The sequence below is a fragment of the Octopus bimaculoides genome, chromosome 10, assembly GCF_001194135.2.
Source record: "Octopus bimaculoides isolate UCB-OBI-ISO-001 chromosome 10, ASM119413v2, whole genome shotgun sequence".
Classification (NCBI taxonomy): Eukaryota; Metazoa; Mollusca; class Cephalopoda; order Octopoda; family Octopodidae; genus Octopus; species Octopus bimaculoides.
In genome coordinates, this window is record NC_068990.1 from 78,446,172 (window position 1) to 78,459,745 (window position 13,574).

At 35.1% G+C, this 13,574-nt stretch overlaps 1 protein-coding gene across 9 annotated transcripts in view; it reads right to left on the minus strand.

Annotated features, from left to right (window-relative positions):
* The window catches only part of LOC106869538 (tyrosine-protein phosphatase non-receptor type 4), a 385,426-nt gene that overhangs the window by 177,237 nt on the left and 194,615 nt on the right, over positions 1-13,574 (minus strand). For all 9 annotated transcript variants that reach the window (XR_008265075.1, XM_052971317.1, XM_052971320.1 and 6 more), the window contains 4 exons: positions 11,522-11,619; positions 8,632-8,752; positions 4,773-4,860; positions 3,639-3,727 (listed from right to left, as the gene is read on the minus strand). Coding sequence is in view for 8 of the 9 variants with exons in the window: in XM_052971317.1 (XP_052827277.1) it covers positions 3,639-3,727; positions 4,773-4,860; positions 8,632-8,752; positions 11,522-11,619 (396 nt within the window). In the remaining variant the exon portion in view is untranslated. The remainder of the gene's footprint in view (positions 1-3,638; positions 3,728-4,772; positions 4,861-8,631; positions 8,753-11,521; positions 11,620-13,574) is intronic.

Genomic DNA, 13,574 nt, shown 5'->3' on the forward strand with positions numbered 1-13,574 from the left:
GTGCCAGTGGCACATGAAAAGACATTCGAGCAAGATCATTGCCAGTGCCACTGGACTGGCTCCTGTGCAGATGACATGTAAAATACACCATTTCGAGCGTGACCGTTGCCAGTACCACCTGACTGGCCTTTGTGCTGGTGGCACGTAAAAGCACCCACTACACTCTCGGAGTGGTTGGTGTTAGGAAGGGCATCCAACTGTAGAAACTCTGCCAAATCAGATTACAGCCTGGTGTAGCCACCTGGTCCACCAGTCCTCAGTCAAATCGTCCAACCCATGGAAAGCGGATGTTAAACGATGATGCTGATGATGATGATATATATATATAAAGAGAGAGAGAGATAGAAAGAGAGGGAGAGATGGCCAGATAGTAGATACAGTTAAGAAACAGAAGCAGTAATAAGAGGAAATGAGAGAAATAGTGTGGCATATATTTTTTGTAGTCCAAATGAATGATAAAATATTTCCTGGGATATTCAGTTTTTATTTGCTTTTCTTAGTACAAAATGGTGTGGATAACAGTTTTAAAACTGAGTAGTTACAATAATTGGAAGGTCTGTAATCGTTTGTGGGTTTAATCCTAATGCCAACTTAATGGCATTATATATATATATATATATATATATATATAGTGTGAATAAGGGCACAAAAGTTGAGGTTAATACAATCAATGTTTACAACATGTAAAATTTAATGTGAAACCTAGAAGGACATTAATGACAGCCAGAATTATCATGTTATCATTCAGGTCTGCTGTAAATGAAGATGAATTAAATTCCCAGTGTATCCTGACCATTTCCTGCTGTAATAATTTTTACCAACTACTGATCACCTAAACTGACCATTCCTCATAAAACAGTAAGCATTATCACCCATTGATGTCTAGAATTAAATCCACAATATCCTACCAAGAATGATAGTGATAGAAACTTCTGGAAGCAAATTATATTACTTCATATTTAAGCGTTTCAAACTTGAATGTCACTTTTCTGAAGAAATCTTATGTTCTTCCCACAGCAAAGACATATGGCAGGTTGAGATGATGACCAGAAAATTAATTCATTATCCAACTTTAATATTCTTAATTTCAAGAAAATTTGAGAAAAGAGCAGAGTGAATGATGTGACTGCAGAATAGCAAAAGCACAAGTTCTACTGGGCCAGATATGTTGCAAAGTTCACAGACAACAGGTGGTCCCTTGCAGTTACTGAGTGGTATTCAAGTGATCGGAAAGGCCACTTGGGAGGCCTCCATGAGGCAATTTGGGTTGTCAAGATGAGAAAGAAAGGTACAATCAAGATGGAATTGGAAGCACATTGTGACCAATGTTATTCATCTGCTAAAATGTTTATGTATTATGTGTCTTTAATCTCATCATCCTTCAGTAGTACTTCATCTAACATGGGAAGTCATATGACAAAAATGTCTATGAGTTAGAGATATAAATTTGAATTCTGTTACATGTAATGTTGCATTTTTGGCCCAGATATTTAACTCAACTCATTTGAAAGACACATGAAATGATATGAGCTATTTATCTATGAAATGTGAGCAACACCTCAGATACCAGTGTAATGTTCATATTTCAAAATATCAGGCTTCAAAATAAAACGCACCAACATATTTACCCTGAATTTGGGAAACTGAAAGGAAACTTTAAGATTTTTTTAATATATTTGCTTTCCTAGAATTCTCATACATTATAAACCATCCTCAAGGACAAAAACGTTACATATTTAGTTTAGCAGAAGTGAAAGAATTACTGTCAAGTTAGAGAACCTGCAGAGTGATGAAAAGAGGCAAACATGAAGCCAAAGGAGACATGCAAGAGACTTCGAGAGAGAGAGAGAAGATCAAGAAACAGAGTTTTGAAGGTAATAAAAGATTTATGCAAGGGCAGAAAGACACACACATGCACACACACACACACGTATACATGCATCCACGCACACACATACCTTTTCAAAAGCAGTCAGGTTTTAGTATTTGGGATCGTTTTAATTGAAGAATCTATCAGGCTTGATTTATAGAAAATGTCAGATTTTAGATTCATAAAATCATGCAAACTGTTCTATCATTCGAATAAAATAATAAAAACAGTTTTAAAAAATGCATTGTAATACACAGAAATGAAAAGAAATGAAAAAAATGTGAGGCAGTTTATGAATTAGAGGCTGGGGTGAGGGGGAGGGAAGGTGAGCTCATTTAAAGTTTAAAGAAATAAATTCAGAGAAATATGAGATTTCAATATGGAGGAAGGATAGAATTTAAAGTAAAACAAAAAGAAATAAATGATTAAAAGGAAATAAACCACATTTTAAAGAAATACATTTTTAACAAGAAAAATAAATATTAACACACACACACACACACATATTTAGAAACTGGAATAAAAAGTTCAATTTAGAAAAAATCAACAGATGCAGCTTAATAAAATTACAAATTAAACATTCTCTTCTTTTCACATTCTATCTTATTTGATATTTCTAAAAAAATATTTTAATTTCTGCTGAAGAAGAATTAAGAATATAATTAAATCCTATAAATGGTGGGAAAAGCTGGATTTAGGGGTGGAAGATCATAATTGTTCTTTGCCACAACATCTAGAAAATGTGATTTGGTGGTAGTAGTAGGAGTAGTAGTAGGAGGATGAAAGCAATCACTATGATGGACAAAAAGAAAATAAAGGAGGGAAATAGTCTGGATAAAAAAAACAATTGAGAAGGAGAGAAAAGTGTAGAATGGTTGGTATGGCAAACTAAAAGGAACGGGACAAAATGAAAATGACCAATAGTTTGGCTCTTGTCATCTAAATTGATTGATTTTATTTCAGAGAGAATCCTCTACTACAAGTGGTGCCATTGCATAAGCTAGAGCAGAAAAATAATTCCAGAAACAATAAAAGCATCTATTGCTCCTATTTGGGGGCCAATTTAGTATTAATTATTTGAAGCATGAGTTACAGTTACAAATTTGTATGGTTTTAGGGACTTCATAAGACTTGATTTTCTTTTTGTTTTGGAGTTCCCTATTCACACAATTAGGTGCTTACTTCTCACAGTTCTCCCTAAGTAGTGGTGATGCCTATTTTTCAGCCAAGATGAAGAAAGAAAAATGTCCAGCTTGAAGAACTTAATGAATGGTCAACAGCAGTGTTTGACTATGTCTGAGTATTTATGGCAAAAAACTTTTAATTTGATAGTAGACAAAATGCTATTTTTTGATTTAATCTGATGTTGTTTTCAAATGAAGTAGAGTGAAGAGTCTTGGCCAGAGACATAACATGGTCCCAAAAGGGATACAAATTATTTTTTCACATCAGAATAACCTGACTGATTTGAAGTGAAAATTCAAGTTCTGTATGTATTTGGCACCCTGATTTACCGTTTCCTTCACCAATAAATACCAGGTGAAAGACACTACATTCTAGTTGATAAACCTTTACCTTTACTATAAAGTATGATGAATCCCAGGTAAAAACTAAAAAGTGGACATGATAAAAGGTGAAGAGAAGTTTAGTTAAACCAGGACTTCCACTACTAGCAACTTCTTTTGAAATTTAGAAACAAACCAGCATTTCATATTTTGAAAGGTTTATGCCTAATGAGAGAAGACTGCTGATTTGATTGTGTGCTTACCATGAGAATGTGTTGATTTTTATAAAGTTCTGAAATACCACAAGACCTGCTGAAGTAACTCCAAGTTGTATCTCGAGATTGCTTTGATCCTGCAAATATAAGAAATAGAGAAATATATTTTCAAACAAGAAAAAACAACAGGAACTCCAATCAACAGTTATGAATTAGCTTAAATTATTCGGTTGTCTTGTATATTACTAAATACCAGTTTTTAATACTTCATTAGTAAATTAATTATATTTTAATGGAATCACTGACGGTTACTTCTCAAAACTAGATCATCATTACATTTTTACTTCTTTCCAGAAATGCATTTTGCTTTCAAAAAAAATATTTTCTACTGTAAATTTGAAAAAGGTCATTTATTTCAGCAAATACTTTCTCGGTATTTCTCTAACATTCACTGAAGATTGTCCATAAGTTATCTAATATATCAGCTGAAAAAAATATACTTATTCGGCAAATGGATTTGATTTTCATAAACATTTCAGATACAGATTAAGAAAAAAACAAAAGACTTGTTTTACATTAATCTTTGTCCTGTTGGATTCCATTCTTATAGTTAATCATCCAACTTTGAACAATCAGTGACAGTTATTTCTTGTAAACAAAGTTGAGATAAACAGAGTAATGTACCTTGTACAACATAAAAGAGTAAAAAGCAAGATTTCTATTTTTAACCTCTGCTCAATAAAGTTGTACCTTAAAATTGCTACCACAGTGTGTCACACACTCTGCCTATCTCTTCCTATGAAGTTTAAAAGTTCATTCAGTATGTGCTTCTGTGTTTTAATATATGTTTAAAAAAATAACAAAGAATTGCAAATTTACATTTTGGAAAAACAATTTCCTTTTTAACCTAAATTATTATGAGAATTAATTAAAATTTCGAGGAAGTTATTATGCCTTACTTTATTTTGAAAAAAAAAAAAAAATTACATCCTATTTTTGATCTCTCATTGAAGCTGACATTGAAATAAAAAGAGTATTTTCAGTTAGATGCTAACTGCAGGTAAGTTATTCACCCTTTTTATCAAAGGGGAATTAAAAAGGATATATAGTTGCTGATGTAAATTATACAGACAACTCTATTAAATTGAGATACACAAATAATTTAACAAATTGAATTCTTACCCGGGCATTGTGTAAATCAACACCATACATCTCCAGGCGTTTTGCTCGTTCTAAGAAACAATACTCAGCCTCAGCTGGAGTTTGACCTCTGGAAAATACAGAAAGGCAGCTTTCTATGAGAAACCTCAAACAACGGGTTATGTAACAAAAAAAAAACAAAACAAAAGAACTTTCTTCTTTTTTTACTGTTTATGTTGACATAATTATTTTGTTTTCATTTAGCAGATCCATGGGAGATATCTAGCTAATTGAATGATTCAGTATGAGCCACTGAGATATAGCTCAAAATATACCATGTCATGGCCTAAAACTGACTATGTTGTATTTTCTTTACTGCCCAATCCATATTTGTAGATTGTGGTGGTGGCCATAGTATAATGTAGACTCACAGTTATTGATATTGCTGCTATTTCTTGCATGTGTTTATGTTTGTCTGGCTGGAGTAAATAATTGTCATCATGTTTTCAAAGCGATACTCAATATAGTGGTAAAGACTGGGGTTGGCAGCTTGTCTTGATAACTCTTCTCAAATCTGCAGCTGTCTTTCTATTAGACTATTTTATAGCATTATTTTTAGGTTGTCTGTGTGCAGCATATGATGATACAAAGTGCAATATTCTCTGGTTTATTACAGAAATTAAAGGTCTAGGCATAAACACTAGCATCATTCCTGATGAATCTAAGACAACATTTGTATATTTATGTTGTTTCTTGAAGTCAAATGTGGTGCCTATGAGTTGAATAAGTATATTTGAGCATTTCTGGAGTATTTTCTGGGCATCCTCATTTTAATACCTACTTTTTTCAAAATTTGCATGGGACAGAGCTTCTACAACCAGATGCCCTTCCCGTGACCAGCTCCAACTGGCTTCCAGGTAATCTCCCAGACTACTGGACAACAAACAGCTCAGACAAGTTTTTGCAGTAGCTTGCACGCAAACACCACCATTAAGAGAGCCATTGTTTACAGTGAGTGAAACATGTAGAAGAGGGAAATACAAGCCAAACACACACACATATAGAGTGCACTTTTCTCAGTTTCTACCTTCCAGATCAACTACCAAAACATTGAGGATTTGGTGGTTGATCTGGGACCATACTAGAGGACACTTGTCCAAGGTTGCATGCAGTGGAACTGAACCTAGAACTATATGGTTGGGGAGTGAACAGACATGCACAGACATGGCTCTGTGGTTAAAGAGTTCCACTTTGTCAAGTAGATGGTTTCAGGTTCAGTCCTACTACATGGTACTCTGGGTAACCCCAAAGTGAATTAAAACCTTGTGAGCTGATTTCTGAGATGGAAACTACACAGTCATACCAATGTATTCAATGTTTTCTGTAAATGTTACAGGGGTTTTATAAAATTCTTTGTATTTTTGTCTTCTATGTGTTTCATATATTTGTTTGTTGTATCAAATAATGTTGTTTTGAGTAACTGGTAAGAAAGGAGATGGTGGATTTGGTAGGCTCCGTTTTAAGTTGTCGTTTTGGGGGCAAGTTTCTACTTGATTGATGTGTGGTTGGAGAATAGTGGAAGGTAGAGGGGGGGGTTAAAAATATTTTAGTGGGACAATGGAATTTGTGTGTGTGTGTGTGTGGGTGAAGGGGTTTCTCAATACATTGTTGTATGCTACGTTGGGAGTATTTAGAGCACCTTAACTACATTAGACCATTTCTTTTTAAAAGGATCAATAAACTGAGTATTGGCATTAAACTTCCTTCAGGGCAATGAAAACAGTCAATTTACTCCTAATAACAGTGTAGAGTATCAGTGGTCAGTTGGTTTTGGCATGAACTCTATTTGAACAAACTCTTCTTCATGAAGGAGTAACAAGTTGTTGCACTTTACTCTCTGTACTAGAGAAAATGTAGTCTTTATGAATGAGAACATATTTCCGTTCCCTGTCGCACCACAACAACAGTAAACCATTGAATAAGATCATAAGTCATTTGGAAAACAACAATAATAGAGAGGCAACGGAACAGTCTGTGTATATATGTTAATGTGCATGTAGTTGTATGTGTGTGTGCTTACATGAGAGTATACCTGAGTAGTGTATGACTGTATTTCCTTGCAGCTAAATGAATGCTATGGCTTTGACTCATATTAACTGCACTGTTATTTCAAGCAGTTCACAGTCACAGAAATGAATGACTGGACACATATGCATAGAGATGTCAGACAAAAAGTAGTTCATGCGCGTGTGTGTGTGTGAGAGAGAGAGAGAGAGAGAGAGAGAGAGGAAGCAAGAGGGAGGGAGGGAGAGAGAGAAGGAGGGAGAGAGGAAGAAAGAGAGAGAGAGAGAGAGCGAGAGAGAGAGAGAGAAGGAGACTCATTGTATGTAAGACAGGACATGGGAGACAGTAAGTGAAGACATGCATTATGAGAATAGTTATGAGTAAATGTGCAGGTTTTTTTTTTTTTGCAATCAACCACTTGTCACCATGTCTAAGTTTTGAAAAAGGATTTAAACAAAAAAATGCACATCTGCAAGTATAGCAAGAATAACCAGAAACCTGAAGAGGTGCATAAATTAACCAAATCTATACAGAACAATTGAGATTTGGACATAGAAATCCCTGACAGAAAGCCTCATTTATTACACACAAGCACTCCTAAATACTATAGTGTGTGTGCGTGTGTGTGTGGATGGATGCAGGTATGACTGTGGTTATATGAAGCACATGGTTTCAGGTTCAATTACATTACAGGACACATTAGGTACCCCCAGGAAGACCAAAGCCTTGTGAGTGAATTTGTAAGATGGAAATTAGAAGATGCTCTCACGATGTATGTGTGTGTGTGTGTGTGTGTGTGTGTGTGTGTGTGTGTAGTGAGAGAGAAGGAGAACATATTTGTTTAACAAAATTGTGTTCATCATCATCATCATCATCATTTAGCATCTGCTTTTCATGCTGACATGGGTTAGATGGTTTAACTGGAACTGGTAAGCTGGAGAGCTGTGCCAGATGCCAGTCTGATTTGGGCTTGGTTTCTATGGCTGGATGCCTTTCCAAATGCCAACCACTCCAAGTGTGTAGTGGGTGCCTTTAACGTGTCACTGGCACAGATATTAATCATATATACATACATATATATTACCTTTATATGTAAAAAAGTTCATTAGACTGTGGCCAAGCTGGGGCACTACCTTACAGGGTTTAACCAAACAAATTGATGCCATCTCACCCCAATACTTATTTTCTAAAGCATGATACTTATTCTATCAGTCTCTTATGCTGAACTGCTAAGTTACGGAGATGTAAACAAATCAATAGCGGTTATCAAGTGATGGTGGGGGATCAAACACATAAAAACATATACACACAAAGACGTATACAACAAGCTTCTTTCAGTTTGCATCTACCAAATCCACTCAGCTTTGGTTGACCCAGGGCAATAGTAGAAGATACTTGCTGAAGGTGCCTTGCAGTGGGACTGAACCCAGAACCATGTAGTTGGGAAACAAAATTCTTACTGCACAACTATGCATGCATGTGTGTGTGTGCGCATACGGTATTTTCAGATGATTTTGGAATAGAGATATTTTATTTGGAATTTATTTTGCAGTTCATCCTGAATGGGTATCACCATCATCATTTTTAGATGTTACAACATTCACATTGTCATTTTATGTCCAGGTTCCAAGCTGTTATAGGTTGGATAGTTTGACAGGATTTGACGGCTCCAAGAATTGCATAATACTCCATTATCTACTTTGGTTGGATGCTCTTCTTAACACCAGCCATTTTACACTGTGTAATCTATCACACGAAATTCCAAACATGCACACAACAACAAAATAAAAATTACAAAAAAAAGCACCCTTTAGCATAAAGTATACACCATAACTACCTGTGTTGTTTGTGATATTCTATAACTTGTCGTTCAAACTCCACAGTTTGGCTGGGAATAAACCGGAATTCAGACAGGTAATTTCCTTTGTGATCTTCCGGATTATAGTCACCTAATTCAGCTGAAAATAAGGGAAATTATAATTTTAAAAAAATCACACACACACATATATATATATATATATATATATACATGTCATCATTTAGCATCCACTGTCCATGCTGGCATGGGTTAAAGACGGTTCGATAGGAAGTGGTAAACTGGAGAGCAGTACTAAGTGCCAACCTAATTTTGGCTTGGTTTCTACAGCTGGAGGCACTTCCTAATGCCAACCATTTTACTGAGAATATTTGATTATGGCACTGACATTAGTGTGGTTGCAAGCTCATGACAAGACTTAAAGGGGTCTTCTTGACCCCATGCTGTCTCTCTTCATTTGTTAACCACTTATCAGAATGTACTAGGTGCATTTTATTGTGCCACCAGCGGAGTTGCCTTGCATCCCTCCACGATAAAGAAGCCTTATTATGTGATAATTTGCTTGAGGTAATGTCTCCCAGAAGATGGAGAGAAGAGAGAATGATAACTGAAGAAGACTTAAAATGAGTGCATGAAAGGAGCAAAAGCATGATGGGTAATGATTATAGGTGGGCGATGCTAAAAGTAAGTAATAAATGGCAATAACAAATGATTGACAGGAGAGACAGTGTTGGTGGAGTGCGTCTGTACAAAGAGACCTGATGGGCAACAGAGGTAGTGTGATCAGAACAGTGGTAGAGTGATAGGATACAGCTGGTTCCAGTACATCATTATATGGGCAGTATGAATGACGACTGATAGGGAGCCTCATGTATCGCTAATTATCACACTTCTTGAAATCAGACTTTACTATTTCAGCCCAAGATTTTCTCAATTTTTCCCTTCTACAAGCACTTCTTTAAACGTCCTCAGTATACATCACATCATCACTCACACAATTTTCTCTCTTGCATACTCCATGATTACTCTTATTCAGTCTTCTTCTCAGCTCATTTGTACTCCATTGTTAAGGCACAATAACATTATCATCTGGTCAAGTATGCCTGCTTCATTATTCCTCTTGTTTTCAGAAATCCTCTGCATTTAAAGCCCACATCACAATACTATGGAGCATCACACTTTATATACAAGCCTCTTACAGTCTATCCTTGACTTTGAAGCAGAAGTAATATAACATATAAACACATGTGTTTGTATATGTCATCATTTTATGTTTGCTTATTCCATGCTGGTATGGGATGGCTGGATCTCAGCATCTTGTCACTTGTCACAATCTTTCCTATCATAGGGACGCATAACATAACAAAAAACTACCACTTTTAGCCTAGGCCTTGACTTCTCTTCATCCTGTATCAATTTTAATGTGGAGTCACTGTTTTCTTAGACTAGTTGCCTGTATGCAGCTTGCAGAGTTCACATTTTTCTTTCAATTCATCTTTATTGTTGTTGTTGCTGTTTAGCACCAGACAAAGTGCTTAGCAGAGTCCTACTCCAGTCCTAGATATTTACCTGGTGCAAATGGGATAGCTGAAGTAGAGGTTAGCAAAGTCAGTCTCACTCAAATTGAGACCTGAAAATCCAACATCATGTGGCTATGGGACTATGATGCCTCAACTAAAATTGCTAATGGCAAGATTGTTCTCCAAATGCAGTGAAAGACAAGATCTGCCTCTCAAGCTAATTCAAGGAGCCAAGAATCCATTGGTTAACTGGTATCTAGAGAGAGATACCATGAAGAAGCACAAGTCCAATCTAGTTGAAGTCAGAAAGCAAAACCCTACTCTTCTGGTAATATTAGTCATGATAATCCATTGTTAATGCCTGAATTACTATGGTTACTAAATGGTTGTGGAGGCGCAATGGCCCAGTGGTTAGGGCAGCAGACTCACGGTTATAGAATCGCGGTTTCGATTCCCAGACCGGGCGTTGTGAGTGTTTATTGAGCGAAAAACACCTAAAGCTCCACAAGGCTCTGGCAGGGGATGGTGGCGAACCCTGCTATACTCTTTCACCACAACTTTCTCTCACTCTTTCTTCCTGTTTCTGTTGTGCCTGTAATTCAAAGGGTCAGCCTTGTCACACTGGGTCACGCTGAATATCTCTGAGAACTACATTAAGGGTACACGTGTCTGTGGAGTGCTCAGCCACTTGCACGTTAATTTCACAAGCAGGCTGTTCTGTTGATCGGATCAACTGGAACCCTCGACGTCGTAAGCGATGGAGTGCCAACAACACCAAATGGTTAGATGTTAAAAGAGAGAGAGAGAGGGAGGAAGAAAGAGAGAGAAGGTGGGGGGCAAATATATAAATTATTAAAAAACAAAATTCCTTGCTTTCGGACCAGTTCTTTTGTTGGTGGATTAACTTCAGGAACAAAGCTGCATCATCCATGTGAAAATTTCCCTTCACATGCACAAAACTTTTTATATCTTTCACATCCTTAATACTGCATCTTCATCCCTCCTGAAACACTAGAATTTCTCAAGAAATGATGTTCAACAGGTAACAATATCTGAGATTTGTCAAAATGCAGTTGAGTGTTCATTACAAGCATCAAAAAACAAGTCCAACCATATGAGCTACAGTTATCACTTGGTGGTTAATCGCACGACCAACTACCTCGAATATTGATTCATGACGTGTTCAATATGATCGTTAGTTGTGAGCTTTCTGAGCTCTGAACAGCAGACCTATGCTATAGAAATAAAATACCAAACATTAGGAGATGGCCAACAAAACTATACACATTTGCTATGCTATGCTCAGTGGAATGAAGGAACCAATCAATTTAGTTGTCTGTGTTAAGATTAAAATATACTAGAGTACTGAGGGTTGAAAGTAATTGACTTACACTGGATTGCATAACTTGATAATAGTGCCGAGGTAGAATGAGGACAGACCAGCCGACCTTCTAAAAGGTCCTTCTTTAATTGGAGGAAGAAATGGTATCTGCAATAAATTCATAAACAAATAGAATGAAAATGAATCAGTTACTGGGTTATCATCATAGTTTTAGTTTTGAATATTCTGAAACTTGCAAATATACATTTATTCTTACTCAATAATTCAACAGACTTTAACGACAAATAAACCTTTAAAACTTAATAGAATATTTCCTTTTTATTTATTGCAGGAATTATTCTAATGTTTATTATTTAGTATGTGTTAGCTAATTTTAAACATGTAAAATATACAGCTATCTGGTACCATAATAATATAAACCATGGCAAAAATTTGGTTGCTAAGCATTCTCATATTTATTTAGTATTTCGTTCTGTTCAATCCTAGCTAGGGTTTAAATAATTTTGAAAATACAGACTATATTAGAGCTTTTAATTTACAGCTCAATGCTACCTCATTTTTTTTTTTTATCACTTTAAACTAATGGTGTTATTCCAAAATTCTATGTATGTATTTAACTATTGCTATAATGGCCACACTTATTGATTAATTTTTAACTGAATGTAGAGTGAACTCCATTCACTAACTCTGAATCAATTTAGAGTAAAACATGCAACTCGCGAGAGTGCAGCTCCAACAAAAACTGAAGCATAACAAGAAACTGTTGATAACTCAGAGAAAACAACAATACAGCTGCCTGCTTCTATGCAAATATTTCTTTAAAATAATCCAATAAACAGGGAAAAAGCTTTAAAAATGATATCAATAAAAATAAAGAAACCTATCTCTTTAATAAGCAAAATATTAGGTAACATAGAAAAAGGAAAAGAAAATCAGCAGATTTGAAAATATAAATAAAAAAAAAATCAAACAGGAAATATGAAAAGAAAGAAATAGAAAAATATTGTTCTTTCTGTTTAATACCAATTCCAATAATCAACTATATTTTCAGAATATTTTTATGTTTTTCTTTTCAAATTATATTCACCGATTCCATACTGATTCTTTCATCTTGTTTGTAAATGAAATCAAGAAGTTGGTACTTGTGAGATGGTTTTTTTTTATTTCTTAAGTTGTTAAGAAATAAAAGAAACATATCACAAGGAGAGAGAGAGAGAGAGAGATGGATTTCATAAGAAAACCTTTTATGAAAGAAATAGAGAAAAAAAAAAAAAGAAAAAAAAAGAAGTCTGTAGTTCTTTGAATCTAATAAGCAAATAATAAAAACCTTTGTTTTTCTTTCTACTTTTACAAATGTTTCTAAGTATAAGATTGGGTGGCTCTGCAATTTAGATACTTATACAAATTATAGAAAATAGATAGGCTAATATGAATTTGTGCCCTTTTGCATTATCTCTTTTATCGTTTTGTTTCAGTACTAGCCATCTACACCTGTTTTTTTTCCTTCATCTTTTTCAGTTAGGTGGTGCAAAGCAAATACAGAAAACGTGCTTTTCATGTTAATTTAATATGTGCTTCACATTCCAAAGTTTCCATCTGTGAAGCAGACACTCTTCTATATTGAAATATTTCCAGATTTTTCATGTGTTCTGCTACAGATGCAACATAATGAATAGCACTAGTAGCTATTGTACTAGCTGATGCAACACTACCTAACTTAACTCCTCTAGCATATACACCATCCTCCAAACACGATCACAAATATGATATTTATTGTGAATTTGGCATGATCTTTAGGAAGTCAAATATTCTAAGATTTCTTTCACAATATTCTTTGCTTTCACATTTGGCATATCTAATTGCTCAGAGATAGCAAATGTCACTCTCTTTTTAGTTCTATTGTCTCAGCCTGTTTCTTGAAATCATTTATCTAAACATGGACATTTTATGCTTTGGTATGTTATGCTCAGTGCAACCAATTCATTCTTAACCATTTCAAATAAAATTTTCAAATTGTAATATGGTAACACATATAAGGTGGCCACTTAAATAATTTCTTGTATAACTATAATTTTTCATCTATTTTGTCAATAAATTAGATT